At 39.4% G+C, this 22,078-nt stretch overlaps 1 protein-coding gene across 1 annotated transcript in view; it reads left to right on the top strand.

Annotated features, from left to right (window-relative positions):
* The window catches only part of ITIH5 (inter-alpha-trypsin inhibitor heavy chain 5), an 82,131-nt gene that overhangs the window by 36,258 nt on the left and 23,795 nt on the right, over positions 1–22,078 (top strand). The window contains exons 6-7 of the mRNA XM_024580352.4: positions 10,271–10,440; positions 11,179–11,295. Of these exons, the coding sequence (XP_024436120.2) occupies positions 10,271–10,440; positions 11,179–11,295 (287 nt within the window). The remainder of the gene's footprint in view (positions 1–10,270; positions 10,441–11,178; positions 11,296–22,078) is intronic.

Below are 22,078 nucleotides of genomic sequence, written 5' to 3' on the forward strand. Positions count from 1 at the left end.
GCTCGGAACCTAAATACATCAAAGATGTTTTCACTGCCCTTGAAGAACCTACAGTTGTCAGTCTTTAAAAATTAAATGTGTTTTTCATTATGATAAAAACACATAACATTAGATTTACCATCTTAACCATCCACTTCTGGGAATATATCCGACGAATCCCAAAACACTAATCAGAAAGAATATATGCCTCCCTATGTCCATAGCAGCATTATTTACGACAGCCAAGGTCTGGAAACAGCCCAAGTGCCCATCAGTAGGTGAGTGGATAAATAAGCTGTGGTGCATTTACGCAATGGAATTCTATGTAGCTGTAAAAAAGAATGAACTCTTACCCTTTGTGACAGCTTGGATGGAACGGCAGAGCAGTATGCTAAGTGAAATAAGCCAGTCAGAGAAAGACAAATACCATTTGATCTCACTCATATGTAGAATCTAATTAACAAGACAAACTAATGAACAAAATAAAACCAGAGGCATGGATACATAGAGCAGAATCTCCAAGGGGGGACTGAATGAGTTTAGCCCATATATGCATATACGAGAGAGAACCCAAAAAACAGAATTTATTTATAAAAAATTGTGTATTTATTCTTACATGCTTAAACTTCAGTCACCTTCAAAGTACTCTCCATTTGATGCAATATACCTATCAAGATGTTTCTTTCCACTGCTCAAAACAGTGTTTGAACTGGTCAATTTTGATACCTTTTAGTGCTCCTGCTGTTTTTTGTTTCACCTTTTCCACATCAGTAAAAAGTTTCCCTTTGAAGACTTTTTTCATCCAGGGAAACAAAAATAAGTTGCTTGGGGTGAGATTGGGTGAATAGGGAGGGAGGGGAATGAGAGTCACGCTGTTTTTTAAAAACTGCTGAAAGAGCAGTGTGGGCAGGTGCGCACGTAAATCATCCATCATGAAATGGGCAAATGCATTGAAAGTCCTCAAAAAAAAGAGAAAATTCACTGAAGCTGAACTTAGCCTCTCACAACAATGTCAGCTGGTGCACTGATGGGTTCCCAGAACACTGTCCTAGCGAGAGAAGCCTGTCCTACAAGGGGCTGCTCTTCAGAAGATAATGCCAGGTTTTGGGGGGTCCCCCCTTGAATGCATAGCCCATAGACACAGACTATAATGCAGTGAAGGCCAGGTGGGAGGGCAGGGACTGAGGGGAGGAGGACAAAAGAGGGGAAACAGGGGCCTTCTGTAATAGTGTCAAAAATAAGTAAATAACCATTTCTTAAAGTTTTTTTATTTAAAAAAATTCTTAAATTACAATTTACATCCAGTATTATTTTGTATTAGTTTCAGTTGCATAACATAATGGTTAGCCAATCATATACTTTACAAACTGTTCCCTCAATATTTTCAGTCCCCAGTGGGTGCCATAGTTATTACAATGTGATTGGCTATATTTCCTATGCTGTACTTTACATCCCCGTGACTATTTTGTGATTTCCAATCTCTACTTCTCCATCCCTTCACCTCCATCTTAGCCATGTCTAAATTCAGTAGTCTTTTTTATTCACATTGATAGGCAACCAATCTTCAGCACTTTTCATCTTCCCAAACTGAAACTCTATATCCATTCAACAACTTCCTGTTCCCCCTTCCCCTGCCCCCGGCAACCACCATTCTACTTCATGTCTGTGTGAGTTTGACTACTCTGAGAACTTCATATGAGTGGAACCACATAGCATTTGTTTTTTGTGTGAATGGCTTATTTCCCTTAGCATAATGTACTCAAGGTTCATTCATACTGTGGCATGTAACAGAATTTCCTTACTTTTATGGCTGGATAACATTCTGTGGTATGTACAGACCACATTTTTTTTTTTTTTAATTTTTTTTTTAATTTTTTTTTTTTTTAATTGTTATGCAATTACAGTTGTATGCCTTTTCTCCCCATCCCTCTACCACACCCCAGGTGAACCCACCTCCCTCCCCCCTCTCCACCCTCCCCCTTGGTTTTGTCCATGTGTCCTTTATAGTAGTTCCTGTAATACCCTCTTCCCACTATCCCCGCCCCCACCCCCCACCCCCGCCCTGGCTATTGTTAGATTGTTCTTAACTTCAATGTCTCTGGTTATATTTTGTTTGCTTTTTTCTTCTATTGCTTATGTTCCAGTTAAAGGTGAGATCATATGGTACTTGTCCCTCACTTCCTGGCTTATTTCACTTAGCATAATGCTCTCCAGTTTCATCCATGCTGTTGCAAAGGGTATAAGCTCCTTCTTTCTCTCTGCTGCGTAGAATTCCATTGTGTAAATATACCATAGTTTTTGGATCCACTCGTTTGCTGATGGGCACTTCGGTTGCTTCCAGTACTTGGCTATTGTAAATTGTGCTGCTATGAACATTGGGGTGCACAGATTCTTTTGGATTGGTGTTTCAGTGTTCTTAGGGTATAATCCCAGCAGCGGAATTACTGGGTCAAAGGGCAGTTCCATTTTTAGTTTTCTGAGGAAATTCCATATTGTTTTCCACAGTGGCCTCACCAGTCTGCATTCCCACCAACAGTGCACAAGGGTTCCCTTTTCTCCGCATCCTCTCCAACATTTGTTTGTGGATTTGTTTATGTTGGCCATTCTGACTGGTGTGAGATGATACCTCATTGTGGTTTTAATTTGCATCTCTCTGATGGCTAGTGATGCTGAGCATCTTTTCATATGTCTCTGGGCCCTCTGTATGTCTTCCTTGGAGAAGTGTCTGTTCAAGTCCTTTGCCCATTTTTTAATTGGGTTGTTTGTCTTCCTGGAGTGGAGTCGTGTGAGTTCTTTATATATTTTGGAGATCAGGCCCTTGTCTGAGGTATCGTTGGCAAATATGTTTTCCCATATTGTTGGTACTCTTTGTAATTTGGTGCTGTTTTCTTTAGCCACGCAGAAGCTTTTTATTCTGATGAGGTCCCATTTGTTTATTCTTTCCTTTATGTCCCTTGCTTTAGGGGATGTGTCTGTGAGGATGTTGCTGCGTGGAATGTACAGACCACATTTTGTTCATCCACTTACCTGCGGAAGGACGCTTGGGTTGCTTCCACTTCTTGGCTATTGTGAACAGTGCTGCTACGAACATGGGCCGTGGGATCTTTGAAAGCCCGCCTTTAATTCTATTAGGTATATACCCTGAAAGTGGAATTGCTGGATCACATGGTAGTTCTATTTTAAATTTTTTTAGGAACTGCCATACTGTTTTCCTTATTGCTATAACATTTTACATTTATAACAGTGCACAAGTTTTCCAATTTTTCCACATCCTTGCCAACAACTTGTTATTTTCTGGGTTTTTAAATATTTATATTAGGATAGTACCTATCCTAATGGGTGTGTAGAGTTGACAATTTTGAATAATAAAAAGAGAAAACCCCCTGGAAGGTTGACTCTATAAAATGACACCCAGGTTCTCTAAATGGTTGGGCCGTGTTTGCCTCCACGCATGAGGACAAGGTAGAGGGACTTCACAGAAATCTCTCAGTCTTACTCCTGTGCTGCCCTACTCTGCTCGTGGTGGGCCTCCATTCGGTTCAGTTGCAGGTGCTTAGAGCAGCAGTGTCAAGCACTTGAGGTCTTTGATGGACACAGATGACATCGGAAGGGATAATGCGTGTTGGTAGGGGTTAACTGCTTTCAGCATGTGTGAGGTAGTGCATTGTTTTCATGCATAGTTCTCTGAGGATGTCAATCAAATAGGGAAAACAGACTCAGTAGTGTATTTTAGCAAAAAAGAGCATTGCGTAAGTAGTGAAGAAAACTGATTTGCTAAGAAGTCTGGCCCAGTCCATTGTGGCTCAGTTGGGCACCATTCCTCAAAGTGAAAGGTCAGCAGTTTGATTCCTGGTCAGGGCACACGCCTGGGTTTCAGGTTCAGTCCCTGGTCGGGCGTGTACAAGAGGCAACTGATGATGTTTCTCTCCCTCTCTTTTTTCCTTCCTTTTCCCTCTCCCTAAATAAATAAATAAATAAAACCTTTTTTAAAAAAAAGAAATCTGGGCAAATACCACAACTATAAGGTGATAAAGTTGACTATGAACTACTTCAGGTGTAAATCTACATAATTATTCTATGCTGTATATTGCTACCATATCTATATGATGCTATTTTCCTAAAGAATATAAAATACCAAATGTCAATATAGGGAACTTGAATAGATTCAAAAAGATAATCAGATGCTTTGCAGCAGTTTTAAGCCTAGTTTTGATTCAGTATCTGGATAAAAAGTCTCCACATATACTGATATTTATGAATTCTCCACTTTGTTTTCATATTCTCATTGTGTATGCAGACCTCAAAAATAAACCCTTTCCAAGAAGAAAACTATATATATAATAAGGGACTTATGAAGGTATTTATTGAAATTATTTTTCATCTTCATCACCTCAACTTTACCACTTTCTTTTTCTTGAGGCCTAGCCAGTAGTTGTTTAAATTGAGGTGTAAAGGAATACAACATTATACTAGTTCTAGGTGTACAACATAATGACTTGATATTGTATACATTATAAAATTGTTACCACAGTAAGTCTAGTTAAGATCCATCACCACACATTGTTACAGAATTTTTTTCTTGTGATGAGAACTTTTAGGATCTACTTTCTTAGCAACTTTCAAATATGCAGTACAGCATTACTAACTATACCCACCGCACTGTTCATCACATCCTCATCCCTTTTTCTTCTAATATGCTTCTGATTTGCTTGACTTGTGTCTTTATTGCTACCATCAAAAGGCGGTTGCCCAATTATTCACAGTATTTTTGACAGCTGTATATTTAAAAGACCTCCCGACTGGAGCGCAGGTGAGCAGGTTACATAATCAAACATAGACAATTTAGGCTCTTTTCCAAGGGGAAATGAGCAGGCAGTGTTTGTGTGGAAATCCTTTTGTAAAATCACCTGGTGTTGGCTGCTTTTCTCCAACTGTCCCCAAGGTCCACAGGAAATAGAGGCCAGGAAATCCCTCTGTCAGGTGACCCCAAGCAGTGTAGCTTTCAGCTGATGTCCTTGTGCGTGGTTCTTTGCTCCCAAATCTTGTCACCTTTAGACATTTACACAGCAGTTGGCTTCTTTTTTCCCCATGTAGCTGTTTAGGAAGAAAACGTTTCCTTGTTAGTAACACCCATGTTCCAGGACAAAACGAAGGACGTGTGTTTTGTTTTCTTCACCACATACACGAAGTGGTGCGATAGGAAGTGCCTCGCCATCACAAGATGGAATTGACAGGAGGAATGTTTAGTAACACTTGTGTGCATGCTTTTTAACATTATGTTGACTCCTTGGAGAATCTGGAGAAAGCTATAGACACTCTCTCCAGAAAAAAATAAACATGTATATGCTTTCATGCAAAGTTCTGTATATAATTTTAGAGGGCTCTTGGACAGCTATTGACTGCATTATACTTTATAAAGCTTGTCTCTATATAAACATTCTTAAATTCCTGTTATGAATGTTTACTATGATGTGCCTTTTTTCCTCCAAATAATAATTTTTTTTACTAAGCTCTCAGTGGTGTGGAGAAACGTGTTATGGCAAAACGTAAATTGTATGTTATCAAAGAGTGTTTTAAACTCATGAGTTGCCTTTCATCCTAGACAGAGAGGACAAGAAGCTACCTCTGAAGGGGAAGAGGCTGGGGGAGAATATGTGCTCAGTGCCAATGCTGTGCCAGGCACTAAGCTCAGTTCCTTTTACATAAGTGATCTCACTTAATTCTGACAGTGATTCTATGTGTGATTTACTCCAACTTAACAGATGTGGAACTGAGATTTAGAGACACTAAGTCAGTCATTTTGAGTCTGTCATGCCCCAGAGTGCACTTTCTTCAGTATTATGTGGCTTCTAAAATACATATTTCTTATTAAAAAATACCGGGCTTTAGACAGAAAGAGAGCATCATGGGGATGCTGGCGACCTGACAGGCAGGGACGCACCGTGGATACTGGAGACAGACACGTGCCACTGAAGGTCGTCTAGCACAAGACCACTGGTGTCTGGATTAGAACAGGAGGATGGCATTGGAAGACTCAGCTTCCTTCAGTTCAGAGCGATGGCCACACTCCTGCCCCGAACCAAGTTGGCGTGAAGGAGAGAAAAGCAACAGGAGGGAGATATGTGCGTTCTCATTAGAGAAGTAGGTCAGATTCTCAGTCTTTTGGTCTGCTCCCAACCTCTTCATTTGCACTCTTCATTATCTCTACAGCATGTCCCATGACTGCTGAGGGCCCTGCTAATAAAGCTTGTTGTGCTTATGAACTATTTCGTGGGGGTCAGCAGCCTGAATCCCAATTCACAGCGAGGAAAAGCTGAATAGTCTTACTCTGCTTTGAGATTTTGATCAGTAATGGTGGGACAACTTATACTAACCTCATTAATTTATTTCCTCCTCTAATAAAAAGAGGATTTCTGTTTTCTAGAGAGATTACTCTGCGATATTTTCTAGCTCACTTTTTTTTTTTTATAAGGAGTGGAAAATTCACTGGCTCACATTGACTATTTGGTACTTAATGGGTGGAAGTCAGTCTCAGGAGCTAGGCCTCTCAGTGAGTGACCAAATTGGGAATCAACCCACAGTTTGGGCGTATAAAATAAGCCCATTTAGAGGAATCTCATGAATTTTCATCATGAACTAGCAAACATTAGAGGTCAGTAGGAAACCAAAATAATAATACACTATCCTTTCTCATGGATTATATCAAAGAGCCCAGTCAAATGAATTATGAAGAGAGGAATTATACTTTTTCACCCTCAGTGCTTGTATTCAACCATGAATGGTATTAATTCAGGGTGGTTGTGAAGAGCATTTCTATGAGAGATTTGAAACAGGAAAAGTAGGTACGTGCGGACAGAATGGAGTCAAACTGAACTACAGGAATGCACAAGGTGAGTGCCGCCCAGTTACATACATCAAAGGCACGTGACCGTTGTCTTTGTGCAGGAACCAGAATCATCTGGAAAACTTGCTAACGTAGAGCCTTCAGGTTCCCACCTCCAGAGTCTCTGATTCAGAGTTTCTAGGAGGGCCCAAGATTTTATGTTTCTAGTAAGTTCCCAGGTGACGCTGATGCTGCTGGGCCAAGACTGCATCGTCAGAACTACTCCATACCATCCCTGCGGGTGCTGAGTTACCCCGGGCGGCTTCAACACTTGATGAGCTGTGAAGGCAGCCTGTGCCAACTGGACATCTTTCCTGGAGCTTCCACTGATGCTGCATGAAAAGTGCTTCTTGGTGACGCTGTCCCTAATGTAGTTCTGCCAGCTGGAATTACTCTGCATATACCTAATCTATGCTGCTATTCAACTCCCAATGACTTTACATTTTTTAAAAGTTGGGGAATGCATAGGGTATAGTACATACATCTTATGTGTGCAGCCTGCTGAATTTTTATATATGTATATACCCATGCAACTACTTCCAGGTCAAGACAGAATATTTCCACCACCCCAAAAGGCTCCCTTACACTCTTCCCCAGTCAGTCCTTACTGCCCCCCCAAAAGTAATCAATATTCTACTCCAATTTACATGAATAAGTTACAGTGCTTTTAAGTTTTATATAAATGGAAACAGAGAGAGTATATACCCTTTCGTATTCTGTTTTACTCAAAATGCCTGTGAGATTCAACCATGTAGTAAACAGCAATAGTTCTTTCCTTTCCATTGCCTGCAGTATCCCAGGTGTGACATGTTGAATTGCCTTACATTTAATTCCCTGGCTCTTCTTCTGTTTTTTGTGTATTTTAGGTTTATAATAATATTCACAAGCATGATTGCTTACCATGAATCAGAAAGGTACTAAGTACATTGTACTGCTTAACCTTTTCAATAGTGTGAGTTTGGTAGACCATTAATACACTTTATAGGTGAGTTAACCCAGGCTCAGTAACTTGCCCGAAGTCACCTAGATAATAAGAGGCAGAGCCAGTACTGAATGCAGGTCCTTCTCATTCATTCATGATCCCGAGTTCTTAGCTATTGTATTAGCATCCCTCTCACTCTTGGTGCTTTACCAATAATCACCAATGAAATGAAAGACTGAGTTGGGAGAACAGGCAACTTTCCTTCTATTTTCAAGGATCTTTCATTTTCAGCCTCTTTTCCTTCTTCCTGTCTACTGGTTCTAAGGCATCATCAACCAGGCTGGTGGATTGGAGGCTGGCATTTGTCAATGAGCCATGGAGATTTTCCCAACTCCTTCAGATGAGCAAATCTGTTGGAACCATGTGATCTTCCATACAGTTGTCTTTCTACAGTAATGGACTTTCTTACTTGCTAGCTCTCTGGTCACTCCCCCAATTTCTGCCTTTGATGAGTGCAAATAATAGAAGATTCAGTTTTGCTCTGTGGTCCCTGCTCAGGTTACACCTAAACTGTTTCTGAAAAACAATTGTCTGGTCTGTTGAAGGAAATGTTTAGACTTCCTTTGATTTTAATATCTAATAAAACTTTAGCAGAAGGAAGTATATTCTCAAATACAAATACCATGGGTAATTATGCTTCATTTCCTTTTTTATTTTGCTAATTAGGGATGGAAAATTGCTGGTCAGCTTACTCCATGGTATCAACTTGAATAGATTTAAAAAGATAATCAGATGCTTTGCAGCAGTTTTTAGTCTGGTTTTGATTCAATATCTGGATAAAAAGTCTCCACATATACTGATATTTATGAATTCTCCACTTTATTTTCATGTTCTTTGTTGTGTAAGCAGACCTCAAAAATATGGACTTCTGTTGCTGAGTATAAAGACATGGTGGTGTTTGGATTTGTAAAGGCAAGGAGTCTGCGCGATGATTCTTTGTATTCCAACGGGAAGTAAAGGTCAGGGTGACTTTGCTCAATGTCACTAACTTTTCTTAATCACATAAAATACATTTATCTGTTTATCTTTCTGGAATTCAAATTTGTACTCTAAGATTCATCCCAAAGCTTTGGGGGTTTTGTTTGTTTGTTTGTTCGTTTGTTTTTGAAGAGCCATAAACTTTCTGGTCAAACCAAGAAAGTTTGGTTGCCATGGTAGGGCAACCAAATGATTGATGGGGAAAGGTGTTCTGTATGGAAGAATTCCACATGGAAGTAAGGATAGAATCCGAAACCACCCTTTTACAACTGTAATGAAATGCTGGATCTAGACAACCATTACCAGCAACTGATAGAACTGTTAAGTGGAAGATTGATGAGCACTGCGGCATGGGTGATCAGATTGAGACAAGTAGACATTACGTACCTTCTGATATGATAAAGCAGTAAGCACTCGGCATCACCTCTGAAGTGTTCTTACAAATAGCGTTGATCCTGAGTCTCACCAAGCCTTTGGCTCCAGCTACAAGAACACAAAGAAATACAGGGGACTGAGCCTTGACTGCCCAATAGGCTCACACGGGGGGTTCTAAAGTCCTGATGCACAGGCTGTGTCCAAGACCAATTAAATAAGCTCTTGGCCTGGGAATCGGTATTTTTTCTAGCTCCCCCAGATGTTACTTACAGTACAAGCCAAGGTTGGAAACCAGGGGAATGGAGGAGCAAGTTAAAAGTCAGGGCACGAAAACAGTCATGAAATGTGGACTGTGAGGAACTTTGTAATATAAATGACCAGAGTTTTACAACACATGTATGTAGTGGTAGAAAAAGGTGGTGGGGGGCGGGGGCAGTGACACAGATGAAAAGAGACTTAAGAAACAAACCAAAAGTGATGTGGGGACTTTGTTTTGATACTGATTCCAACAAACCAACCATTCCAAGACACTTTTCCTTAAGAATCAGGAAAATTTAAATACAGCCTGATGATTCAACCATAATAAGTCATTGAGCATTAATTTTGTTACTTGTGATAATGGTTTTATGTTTATGCTAACAAAGGTTCTTATAGTTAGAGATTCATACTGAAGTATTTATGGATGAAATACAATGTCTGGGATTTGTTTTTAAAATACTCTAGCAAAAATTGGTGAGTTGATACATAAAAACATACAAAAAACTGGTAAAAAGTTGATAATTATTAAAATTTGGTGATGGGTACACGAGGGTTTATTTTACTATTCTCTCTACTTCTGCATGTTTAAAGGTTTCTCATGTGAAAAGATTAAAAAGGAGGCATGAAGGTGAATTATATGCTAATATATCTCATGCACTGTGATACATTATCAATAGGAAATCCAGGAAGTTCATATGGAAATAAACCTGTGATAAAATGAAGTTTAACCCTCTGTGTCACTGCAAAACAGTTCTTTTTTTTCAGAAAAATATTTATATATTCTGTTATTAATTATGTTTATATCTTGTATGCAGACAGTGCCGGGCCACCTCCTTCTACTCTTATCAACCAAAATGAAACTTTTGCCAAAATCATTTTTAAGCCTAGCGTGGTACAACAAGCCAGGATTGCTCAGAATGGCATTTTGGGAGATTTTATTGTTAGATATGATGTCAATAGGGAACAGAACATTGGAGACATCCAGGTAGGTGGTTATTGTTACTCTTTCATGTTAGTTGCTTGATACCTTTCATTAGACTCAGAACTGGGGGTTCTAATACTTACCTAAGGGAGAGAGAACTTTCTGACTTTTAGGAAATTTGCTTTAACCCAAAATGTGTCTCCAAGGAGACCAGTGGTATTCCCCAGCTGGAGGCTGAGGGTATGTATATATTTCCTGCTTCAGTAATCTGGAGAGCAAGTGAAATTTACAATTTTCCCTGTGGTGTGTTAGATGAAGTTAGAATTTTAGTTCTTCTTCAATTTTAATTAAGAAAGACTGGTCCCTGGCTCATTTCCCCGTAGGTTTTATTGCTCCAGAGACAGGATTGGAATATTAAAATGTACTAATGTGCACCCAGAATGGCGAGTCTTCTTCACATCTCAATTTGTAAGATGCTTGGTAAAAAAAAAAAAAAAAACAGATAATTAAGGAGGCAGGTTCTCAAGTGGTAAGTGGCAGAAGGGTATGGATAATTTGAATTGAATCAGTCAATATAGTCGATAAAATTTTAAGGGATGATTTTATCCCTTGTACAGCTTAGATTAGCAAGCCGTTCTCTTGGAAGGGTCAGGACTATGAATACTTTGGCTCTGGGTATGGAATCTGACCCTGCTTTCATGCTCTCTTTGATTTTTTGAAAGTTCCATATACTGTCCGTTTTAGTTCATTTCTCTGCCTATTCTGGATACTACCATTTCTACTTTCTTTTCCCTCCAACAGGTTCTAAATGGCTATTTTGTTCACTACTTTGCCCCCAAAGACCTCCCTCCGTTACCCAAGAATGTGGTGTTTGTGCTTGACAGCAGCGCCTCCATGGTAGGAACCAAACTCCGGCAGGTGAGCGACAAATGCCCACTTTTTCCTCTCTCACTTTTGCCTGGGACAATGATGTGCATAAAATTCAATTGATGCCAAATGTCTGCTTTACCATCCAGCTGTTGCTGCCTGCAGAGGGCATTCCTAATCTGATTCAGTTAAACCATTGACATAAACGCTCATTTCAGCATGGTGGTTTCAGAGAACAGAGGGGCGTGCTATAGAAACATCTTGAAGTAAAGGAGACTGCAGAGTGGATAATGTGAGTGAGACAGGACTATACTGAGAGAGCCACTCAGCAACACCATTGTTGATGGAATGATTCTGTTCAGTAGTGATGCCCTTTGAGAGCAATGGAAGAGATTCATTGGCAGCCCCGTTGACATTCTTAGAACAAAGGATGTATCTCAGTATCTTAGACCTGTATCTCAGTAATTCAGGACTGATATTTTCACAGTACTTAGGATGAATCTTAAGATTTTAGGGATGGGAGGAAGCTCAAGGGTACATGTGGCCTGTACTGAAAATTTTAATGTATCTTGAAAGTACAACTACATACTTTTTTAAAAAAACAAACCACTGGAAAAGACTTTTCCTTATCTTACTCTGGTACGCCAAATATCAGAAATTTGCATTTATAATATATTTTCCACTCATATAACAGAAAATGGAAAGAGCTACTGACTGCCAGACCAGTTAATATCACTCCATTTATCAAAACCTTAGATCTCAGCTTTTCTTTTTTAACTAATATCTATTTTACCAAATAATAATACACATAATGAGTAAAACAGTATCTTGAACCTCATGAGAACCTTCTATCCCACCTGTTTCCACTCCTAGGTCCCACTTTATAGGCAGTTGAAACCGACTCTAACTGATAACTATTGTACACATTTTCTCTATTATCACTTATAAATGGCTTCTTTGGCCATTTATATTTTTTAAATCATGTAGTATAATATATTGATCTCTTTATGGCATTTGATTTTTCTTTATCCCAAAATAGTAAAAAAAAAAAAGCCAAAATGTGATATGAATATTAGGTTTAACTATTTTCTTTCAGAGGACAGTCAAATATAATTTATAGCTAATATGGGAGGAAGACAACCTCACCTGGAAGTCAGCTTCTTATAGTTCTTCAACATCACATTCTTGTGCAGAATTCAGCCCACCGATGCTTTTTTATTGCTTTCCTTTCCTTTTGCACATCTAACCTTCCATCTTCCATCAACCTGGGGTTACTTTTTTTTGTCCTGAAGAACACTGATAGGTATCTTTTTAAATATAAGTCTACTGGTAAAGTATACTGTCCACATTTGCCTGGAACTTATTGATTTCACTCTCATTTTTTAAGGGTACTTTTACTGGTATGGAACTCTAGGTTGGCAGCGATTTTCTTTCAGCCCATTGAAGATAGATTCCACTGTCCCCTCTCTCAGCTTCCATTGTTCTGTTGAAAAGTCAGTTGTATTTTTAACTGTTGTTCCTTTAAAAGTAACTTTTCTATCAACTGCTTTTAAGATTTTCCTTTTTGTCTTTAGTTTTCTGCCTGAAGTTTCTAGGGCTTCATGAATTTGTGTATTCAAGGGAAAATCCCCAGCCATTTTTCTGAAATTGCTTTGACTTAACTTTCCCTTCCTAGCACTCCAATGTTGGATTTCTCTCTCCATGCCCTCTGTTTCCCATGCTCTCTTCTATTTATTCCAGCTTTTGTCTTTTCATATTTTATTCCAGACCTATCTTTCAGTTCACAAATTCTTTCTTCAGGTATGTTTGAACTACTGTTAAACTAATTGAGTTATTTTAGTTATTATATTTTTTTAGTTCTAGAATTTCCATTTGTTTTTTTTCCAAACCCTCTCTGTCACTTTGTAGAATTTTCAGTTATTTTTCAAATTTTTAATAGTTAAAGAAAAATTTCTCAAGCACAGTAAACATAGTTATTCTAAAGTCTGTATGCTGTTATTTTAAACTCTGGAGCTGCTTAGGAGTTGCTTTCATTGTTTCTCATCTTCTCTCCTTGTGTGACTGGTTATCTTTGATTGCATGATGGACATTATATTTTAAAGCTTGTTTGTAGAAATATTTTGAGGCCTAAGATGATGATCTATGCCTCTAGAAAAAGTTTTGGTTTGTTTTTTTGAGTATCTGAGGAAATTATAATCTGGGATTACGTTAGCCCATTTTCAGGGCTTGGGGTCTTCTAGGTGGCCCCGATGGCTCACAGCTGAATTGCACCTGTCATTGGTGGTCTCTGGATCTCAGCTTTTGGATTCCTGAACTACTAAATGCTCAGCCCTTCAGATACGTCTTGGGCCTTGGCAAACATCCCGTAGACAAAAGGGATCCTACAAGCTGAGCCTACCTCTTTATATTTTATCTTCTCTCAGATCTTTTTTCTTATTATTTTGTTAACTCTCTGATACCTCAAAGATTAAAAAAAAATAGACATTTTGTTTAGCTTTTTCAGTTGTTCTTGGTGGGAAGGTTGAGTACAAATTACCTGTAGGTTTCCTTTACGGGCACCATTTCCCAAAGTTTTATTCACTCATAGTGAAGCAGTCTTTCGTAGTGGTTGATTATTTATTGATCTTTGAGAGGACTTACAGCCTTTCTGTATTTACAAATGTGCTGAATTTCTTTGCTTTATGTACCCCAAGTTCTTAACTGTCATTGTGGGCTAAGGATTTTTGTGCCTTTGTTACCTGGATGATAGATATTGACAGAAAAATAATCATGGCTTCTTTTGAGACCACTGTCGGTCACAGAATACAGTGTTAGTTAGGCCTTGCATCTGATTCCAGTATGATGATTCCCATTTGGATTTTGTATCAATTAACAGCTACTGAGTGGGTGCCATCTACTAGGTTTCCCCATGTATCTCAATACATTTCTATACACCTATAAAGCTTCGGATTTTCTTTTCTTTTTCTTTAAGGCAATGATCTTAATGAGGGCAGTGTGTGGGTTTTCTCTGAAAAAAACATAACTTGAAGATATTGATGATTAAGTTACTGCAACCAATCAGAACTCCTGTTACCACCAAATATTTTGTATTTTGACATTTTTACTTTCCATCACATTGTGAATACATCCAACATTGTTAAATATTTTTTAAAAACCTGATTTTAATGGCCACAGAGCAGCACTATTTAATAGAAACTTCTATGAGAATGGGAATGTACTATATGTCTGTTATCCAATATGGTAGCCACTAGTCATGTGTGCCTTTGTGCACTTGAAATGTGACTAATGAAACTGAGAAACTGCATTTTTAATTTTATTTAATTTTAATAAAGTTGAATTTCAAAAGCCACATGTGGCTGCTGTTTACCATGTCAGACAGTGAAGCCGAAGAACATTTACTCACTCCACCGTCCTTGAGAGACTTTTAAGTTATTTCTGTTTCTTGCTGTTATAAACAGCATTGGAATGACCATCTTTATGTAGAAACCCTTGACCGCATGTTCAATCATTTTCTTAAATTAAATTCTTAGGAGTGGGGCAAAGAATACCAGCTCATATGTGGTTTTTACAAATATTACAAAAACATTTTTTAGAAAGTCTGTACCAATTTATAACTTTTAAAACTGTTACCAGACTAAGAATTCCAAATGGATTAAGCAGTTAAAAGTAACCAAGGACCCACACTCCAAAATATATAAGAAAAGAGAAGTGTGCATTTAACTAGTTTTAAAGTATGATAATCATACTTTATGGTTATCCCTTTATGGAAGGGAGGGAGAAAGAGAAGGAGAGAAATATCAATGTGTGAAACATTGATCGGTTGCCTCTTGCATCTGTCCCAACTGGGGAGCAGACCTGCACCCAAGAATGTGCCCCAACCAGTAATCAAACTGGCAACCTTTTGCTTTGCGGAACAACACCCAACAACCTGAGCCACACTGGTCAGGGCTAGAGTGATGTTATTTTTAAACATAAATCAGATCACACCATCCCCACCTCAAAACCCACTCATAAAATCTAAACATAAAATCCTTAAAAAAATAAATGAAATAAAGTTTGAAAGGCCTCTTTTAAGCCTAAATGCAATGAAAGTAACTAAAAGGGAAAAAACTTAATAACTTCACCTATATAAAAATTAAAAACTTTTGTTTTAAGTTAAAACAATAAAAGTGAATAAAAGTTGGAAAAAAATTATGCAGCAAAAAGATTTTCTTTAATATATAAAGAGCTATTCCAAATCAATAAAAATTAATCCTGTATAAGAAAATGGTCAAAGAATATGCCATAAAGAAATTTACCATAAAGAAATAAGAAGATTCAGTAAGATTATGAAAAAGAGTTAAATGTATTAGTAACTAAATAAATTCAAATTTAAAAAATACAATCTTTATCTTCCTACTGTGAAACTTTAAATAATGTACATTATTTATAATGAAAATTTCTATAGTATACATCTGTAGAACTCAACAAAATATTTACATTATTTCTCAATAAACATTAAAAAACATCAAAATGGTAAAATGTATGGTCAGTTCTACTGCATCATCATGAAAAGGCATTAGTCACTCAAAGGCCACACCAACCTAGAGGACTTACTTCTTTAGGTGCCTGAGTCACTTCAAGGTTTAAACCTCAAACCCAGTCTATACCAGTGTACAGGGTTTTCTTCCACTTCTGATGGGAGAACTATCAAGAATTTTCTTACTAAATAACCCTCGGAGAGACAAATCTTACTCCAAGTTGTATAGAGAAAACCAGTGAACTAAGTTGAGATCTCCTAGACTTGCCATTAATGATAAAATAATTTGAGTAAGTATTAAAAATTTGGCATGGAACATTTTCAATATGTTAGGCATTATGTTAAAGGTAGTACATGAATTATTGAATAAAAGGATATTTAATCTCTGTAACAATTTAGCTGTCATTCCCATTTTACTGATGCAAAAGCTGAGGGTTTGCAAAGGCATGTAGGTCAGTTAGGACATGGCAGAGGGAGGCTTCAAAGCCAGGTCTGACTCTGAAGTCCTTAAGTCAAACCATACTCCTGTGGTGTCTTAGTGCAAGGAACAGTGCGATGAAGCAGCGGTGTCTGCAGTGACAGAAGTGCCAATGGGTACAGGGTCAGGGCAGTTCGCCATTTCAAAACCCAATCGACAAGGCTGCGTTTCAGAAGGAGGGATTTCCTCGCATTGTGCAAGAGCAATATAATGATAGATATCACTCCTTCGTTATTCTCCCCTCTTCCTTCATTCCTGGAAATTAAAATTCCGTTCCTTGCTAGGCACTTAAAGTCTGGCATGCATTCTGCTGGCTTCTGCAGCATGGCCTCTTTCCAGGAGTACCCAAGGACAGCCAAACACATGTCAGAAGCCTCTACACAATTTCTAATGTCCATTGCTGTCTTGAGTGGTTTTGAAAACTGCTGACTATTTTAGCAGCTCTCAGCTTCTCTAAGACCACAGCACTGAGTGAAAAGCTAAGTTGGCTCTTTGCAGACTCTTATAGGCAACATCATGTCCACCGGTGAAGAGGAAAATTACCCCCAAGCACAGGGCTTTTGTAATGTGTCAATGAATTTGGCAACATTGGACATTAGTCATGAGTCCCCTCAAATTCTCTGAAGGATCATTCACTGTTAATATTTCATGTTCTTGGCTCTGCTCATCTCTGAAATACTCCACTGTACTCATCTTGATGTAGATCATAGTTAGTATTTAACAATTACTTGAACAATTGATTTATAAAGAATTGTAAAGGTTATTTAACCTTAAAAATGTATACTGAGTACCTGGGATCACTCAAAGCTGTGTGCATCTGGCATTTTCTGGTCCTGATCCTAATCTCAGTGGAATGAGAGTCTGGAAGCCAGATCTAACCAGCAGGGGGACAGATATCTGCCCCCACCCCCCACAGCCACACACACTCACACGCACAGGTTGCTGGCACATGGCTTGGCTCTGTTTTCTCCCTTGTGCTTTTACTGATGAGTGTGTTCAAAGACGGCTCTGGCGCTAGATCAAGCTAGGTTTTTGCCTCTCAATTTGAGTTTGGAAAACTTCTCACTGAGAAGAGAACTGAGAAGAGCAACAAAATTTGTGATTAGGTCAGACCGTTTTCTTGTTAGTTGCATGTTTAAAGCACTGGCACCAGCAAACACATGTTCTCGGGAACATTGAGGAGAATGTATCTATTAAATACATTTTTCCTTGATCAAGGTCTACAGGTTTTTCTCTTTCTTTTTCTTAATCTATATAATTAGGTCTGCTACTTTTACCTTCATATTAAGGTTCTTGGCTAAGGTCCCCCTTTGGCAACCCAGCAGTGACTGATGTATCATTTACCAGATGCCTTCGTGCTATAACTTTCGTAGATTCTTCTCAGAATCTGCTGTCCTCTGCCAATCCTAGATTCCCATGTAGTTTTTGGAGGTTGTCTTCCTTTCTCCACATAATTTAGTCAACAGTTTCAGAGGGTAAAGAACAAGCATTATGTTTCTTTTTTTTAAGTATTTAAAAAACTTATTTATTTTTATTATTTATGCTATTACAGTTGTTCCTGCTTTTTCTCCATTGCCCCACCTCCACCTAGCCCCACCCTTCCCCTCCCTAAGTCAATTCCCAAATTGTTGTCCTTGCCCATGGGTCATGCATAAGTGTTTTTTGGTTAATCCCTTCACCATCTTTCATCCCATCCCCCACCCTCCTTTCTAGCAGCTGCCAGTCTGCTTTATGTTGCTAAACTTCTGTTTTGTTTGTTAGTTTATTGTTTCGTTAGATTCTACATATAAATGAGATCATGTGCTATTTGTCTTTCACGGACTGGCTTAATTTGCTTAGCATATATTCTCCAGGTCTACCCATGCTGTTGCAAATTGTCAGAGTTTCTTCTTTTATACTGCTGCATAGTAGTCCATTATGTAAATGTACCACAGCTTTTTTATCCACTCTTCTATTGATGGGCACTTAGGCTGTTTCCAAATGTTGGCTATTGTAAATAGCATTGCTATAAATATAGGGGTGCATATATTTTTTGTATTGGTGTTTCAGAATCCTTATGATATATTCCCAGAAGTGGAATTGCTGGGTCAGAAAGCAGATCCACTTTTAATTTTTAAAGGAAATTCCATACTGCTTTCCACAGTGGCTGCACCAGTCTGCATTCCAACCAACAGGGCACTAGGGTTCCCTTTCCTCCACAACCTCGCCAGCACTTGTTGTCAGTGGATTTATGGATGATAGCCATTATGCCGGGGGATAGATATCTCTTTGAGGTTTTACTTTGCATTTTTCTAATGGTTAGTGATGTTGAATGTTTTTTATATATATATATGTATATATATATATACACACATATATATACACACACACATATATATATATATAGGTGGGTTCCCTTTTCTTTTTGTTGATGGTTTATTTTGCTGTGAAGATTTTTTAATTTGATGTGGTCCCATTTGTTTATTTCCTCTTTTGTTTCCAGTGCCTTAGGAGATATGCTGGCAAAAATACTGCCACGTGGGATATCTGACACTTTACTGTCTATGTTTTCTTCTTAGATTTTTATGGTTTTGTAAGTTACATGTAAGGTTTTTATCCATTTTGAGTTTATTCTGGTGCATGGTATAAGCTGGCGGTCTAGTTTCATTATTTTGTGTGTACCAGTCCAGTTCTCCCAACACCATTCATTGAAGAGACTGCCTTTGCTCCATTGTATGCGTGTGCCTCCTTTGTCAAATATCAGTCGGTCATGCAGGTGTGGGTTTATTCCTGGGCTCTCTGTTTGGTTCCATTGGTCTATGTATCTGTTCTTATGCCAGTACCAGGCTCTTTTTGTAAGTGGCCTTTGTTCTTCTTTCCCAAGATTGCTGAGGCTATTCAGGGTATTTTTTGGTTGCATGTAAATTTTTGGAATATTTGTTACAGTTCTGTGAACTGTGCCATTGGTATTTTAATGGGAATTGTGTTGAATGTGTAGATGGCTGTGGGCAGAATGGGCAGTTGAAGGAAGGCATCGGGGTTCCTATCTGCAACTGCCAAACTGAAATGAGGAGAAACGGGAACTGGATTGGAGAAGCGGCGTCTGAAAGCTGCTGGACTTCGCTCACTGGCGTATTTCGTGCTTCAGGACATGAGTTTCTTCTTCACTGTCCAAAACTGGGCTTTCAAGAGCTATTTGACATGTTACATGTAACCTGACAGGCAAGCAGTCTATTACTCCACAGATCTGGGCACCATCTCGTTTCTTTATCATGACAGTGTATTTCCAGACCCTACACAGCACATGGTACATAGTACGGTAGGTAATGATTTTTGGTAAAAAACATACCGGCACATAAACATGAAATGTAACAGGCATTTCTAAGGCATGGCAGCTACCATTGCACGACTAGCACAAACCAAGCACTCTAAAGGTTTCACATACGTTTTCCATGTAATCTTTCGGCAATCCAGTGAAAGGTTATCCCCATTTTATAAATGAGAAGCTGACGGGCAGGAAGGTGGCACAACTGTGCTGAAGTACACAAAGGTATAGGTAGAAAAATTCATAGTCAAGCCCAGTCTACCCCACTCTAAAGTTCTTCACCATAACGTTCTTCACTGTGAGACCATACCATAACTTCAGAGCACCTCTTAATGCCAAGTGCTACCTGTTCTTATGCCAAGTGACATAATGTGGAAAGCTGCCTGTCTCAGGTGAGGACTCACAGCTGTCAGCTGCTCTAAGAGGCCTCAGCCTGCAGCTTGGTGTTGTGAAAAACCAGTGGAGCTGTTCTCCACTGATGCATAGAATTAACTACCAGTATTTAATTATTCACTTTTAAGCACACCTTGGGCACGTTTGTGGATACGGACTTCTTTCCACTTTACGACTGGGATTGGATAGGCTGAATGCAAGCGTGGGGATGGCACAGGTGTAGAGTGAAGGTGAGGTGGGTGACAGTGAGGTCTAAGGATGTCTAATGGTATATTCACTCTAGCTGTCCTCTTCCAGAACATGTGAGTCTGCCACATTTTCAGAGGGAAGATGCTGGAAAGTGGGGTATAGAGAAAGAAGTTTTTAAGTGATGGAGACCAAAGGGAGGCAGTCTCAGGTCCACTGAGCCACCTGGGAGGAGGCTAGACAATGACAGCAGAACCCAGAAGGGCCTCAGGGAGTTGTGATCTGGTCGGGAGGCCAAAGCTCCCCAAACAAATGAAGGAGCTCAGCAGAGGAGGGATGCAAGCATAACAAATGAGATCGTGTCACAGACATTTGGAGGGTCTCTGGAGGTAGGCACTATGCGGCTACGGTACAAATAAAAATGGACAATGTAAGTTTTGGGTACTCCTGGTTTACCTTTTTGGGACACAGACCTTGTATGCATCTGACAGCATGGCTCCAGTTAATAATAGAAACGTCTACCTCCCCCCTTTCCGGATTTCTACAACAGGGTCAGCAAACATTTTCTAAAAGGACAGATAGTAAATATCTTAACTTTTGCAGGCTAGATGGTCTCTGTCATCACTATACAACTCCGCCATAGTAGCACAAAGGCAGCCATAAGCAATTTGTAAAGAAATGGGTACGTGGTGTTCCAATAACACTGTATTTATTAACACCAGTCAGTGGCCTGGATTTGAACCCCAGGCCGTAGTCTGCTGACCAGAATGGTTTGCTGGTCTAGAGTGATGACCGTTTGATATATGCCTAGAGATCATTTTAGTTGATAGTATTTGTTTTCATTTACTGAGCTGCTCTTGTCCACACATTGCCACCAGCAGATGTGTTTTAGAAATACATTGCAAAACGGAGATCTGGGACGTGGGGCAACGAGCAGCAGGCCATAGGGAAGGCTACATTTTTTGTCTCTGACTCAGAGTATCCCAAGGCCGCCATGAAAACTTGGATTTTTTGTTTAAAAGAGCTTGCTCTTTAATAATTATAATGTAGATGATTTAAAATAAATTGGAGGTACTCATTCAAATTTTTTTTGTTGAAGCCATTAGGGCTTTCCCAAATGAGGTCACGTTTAAAACATTTTGAGGATCTCTGAATGAAGGCTTTCTGTGGCTCTCGTAGAAAGAAGCAGTGAACAATACAGAGCTTTGAGTACCCCTGCATTGTCTGTTCAGGTTGCAGACCATGTGTGCAGCTTCTGGACCTGTCGAAGAGCCTAGCTTCCCCTTTCAAATGGCTTCCTAATTTTGCCCTCAAGTCTTGCGTGGAGATTGGCAGACTTTCCCAGTACAGGGCTGGATAGGGCCCCAAAGGAAACTTTTGCTACTAGTAGCAACAAGATAAACACCGTAAGTCAAAGAGAATTGAGTGAGATAACAAATGTGGAAGTGCTTGAAGTGCTTATCAGAGTGTCAGAAAGCGGTGGCATTCCTGGGATGGCCTCCCCTTGGCTGGCATCCCCTTGGCTGGCTGGCCGAAACTGCACCGAGGTGAGATTCCTGAGGGCTGCCGCGCCTGATATCGGGGCCACCCTTCTCTTCCTCAGCACACCCGACTGTCCCTCAGGATTCCATCTTGGCTTTGACTCCAGACTTCAGGTTCTCAAAGAATGCAGTAAATATTGATTGCATGCTGTGGGAAGGCACTAGGCATAGGGGATACAAAGATAAGTAAAAGACACAGCCTGTCCTTTCAGGAGTCCCAGGGGAAAAGGAAAGTCATGTGAAAATCACACGCAAAGTGCTGCTATAACAGAGATATAGTCAAGGCACATTTGGAGTATCGATCAGTTGGTTTTACAGGTGGAGTAGGGGATGCTGAATGCTATCAGAAGAGGGAATATAGGCTTATGAGACCTCTGCATATAGCCGGTTCCTTTGAAGGACTGTGCCCTCCG

This window comes from Desmodus rotundus, chromosome 4 (assembly GCF_022682495.2).
Source record: "Desmodus rotundus isolate HL8 chromosome 4, HLdesRot8A.1, whole genome shotgun sequence".
Taxonomy (NCBI): Eukaryota; Metazoa; Chordata; class Mammalia; order Chiroptera; family Phyllostomidae; genus Desmodus; species Desmodus rotundus.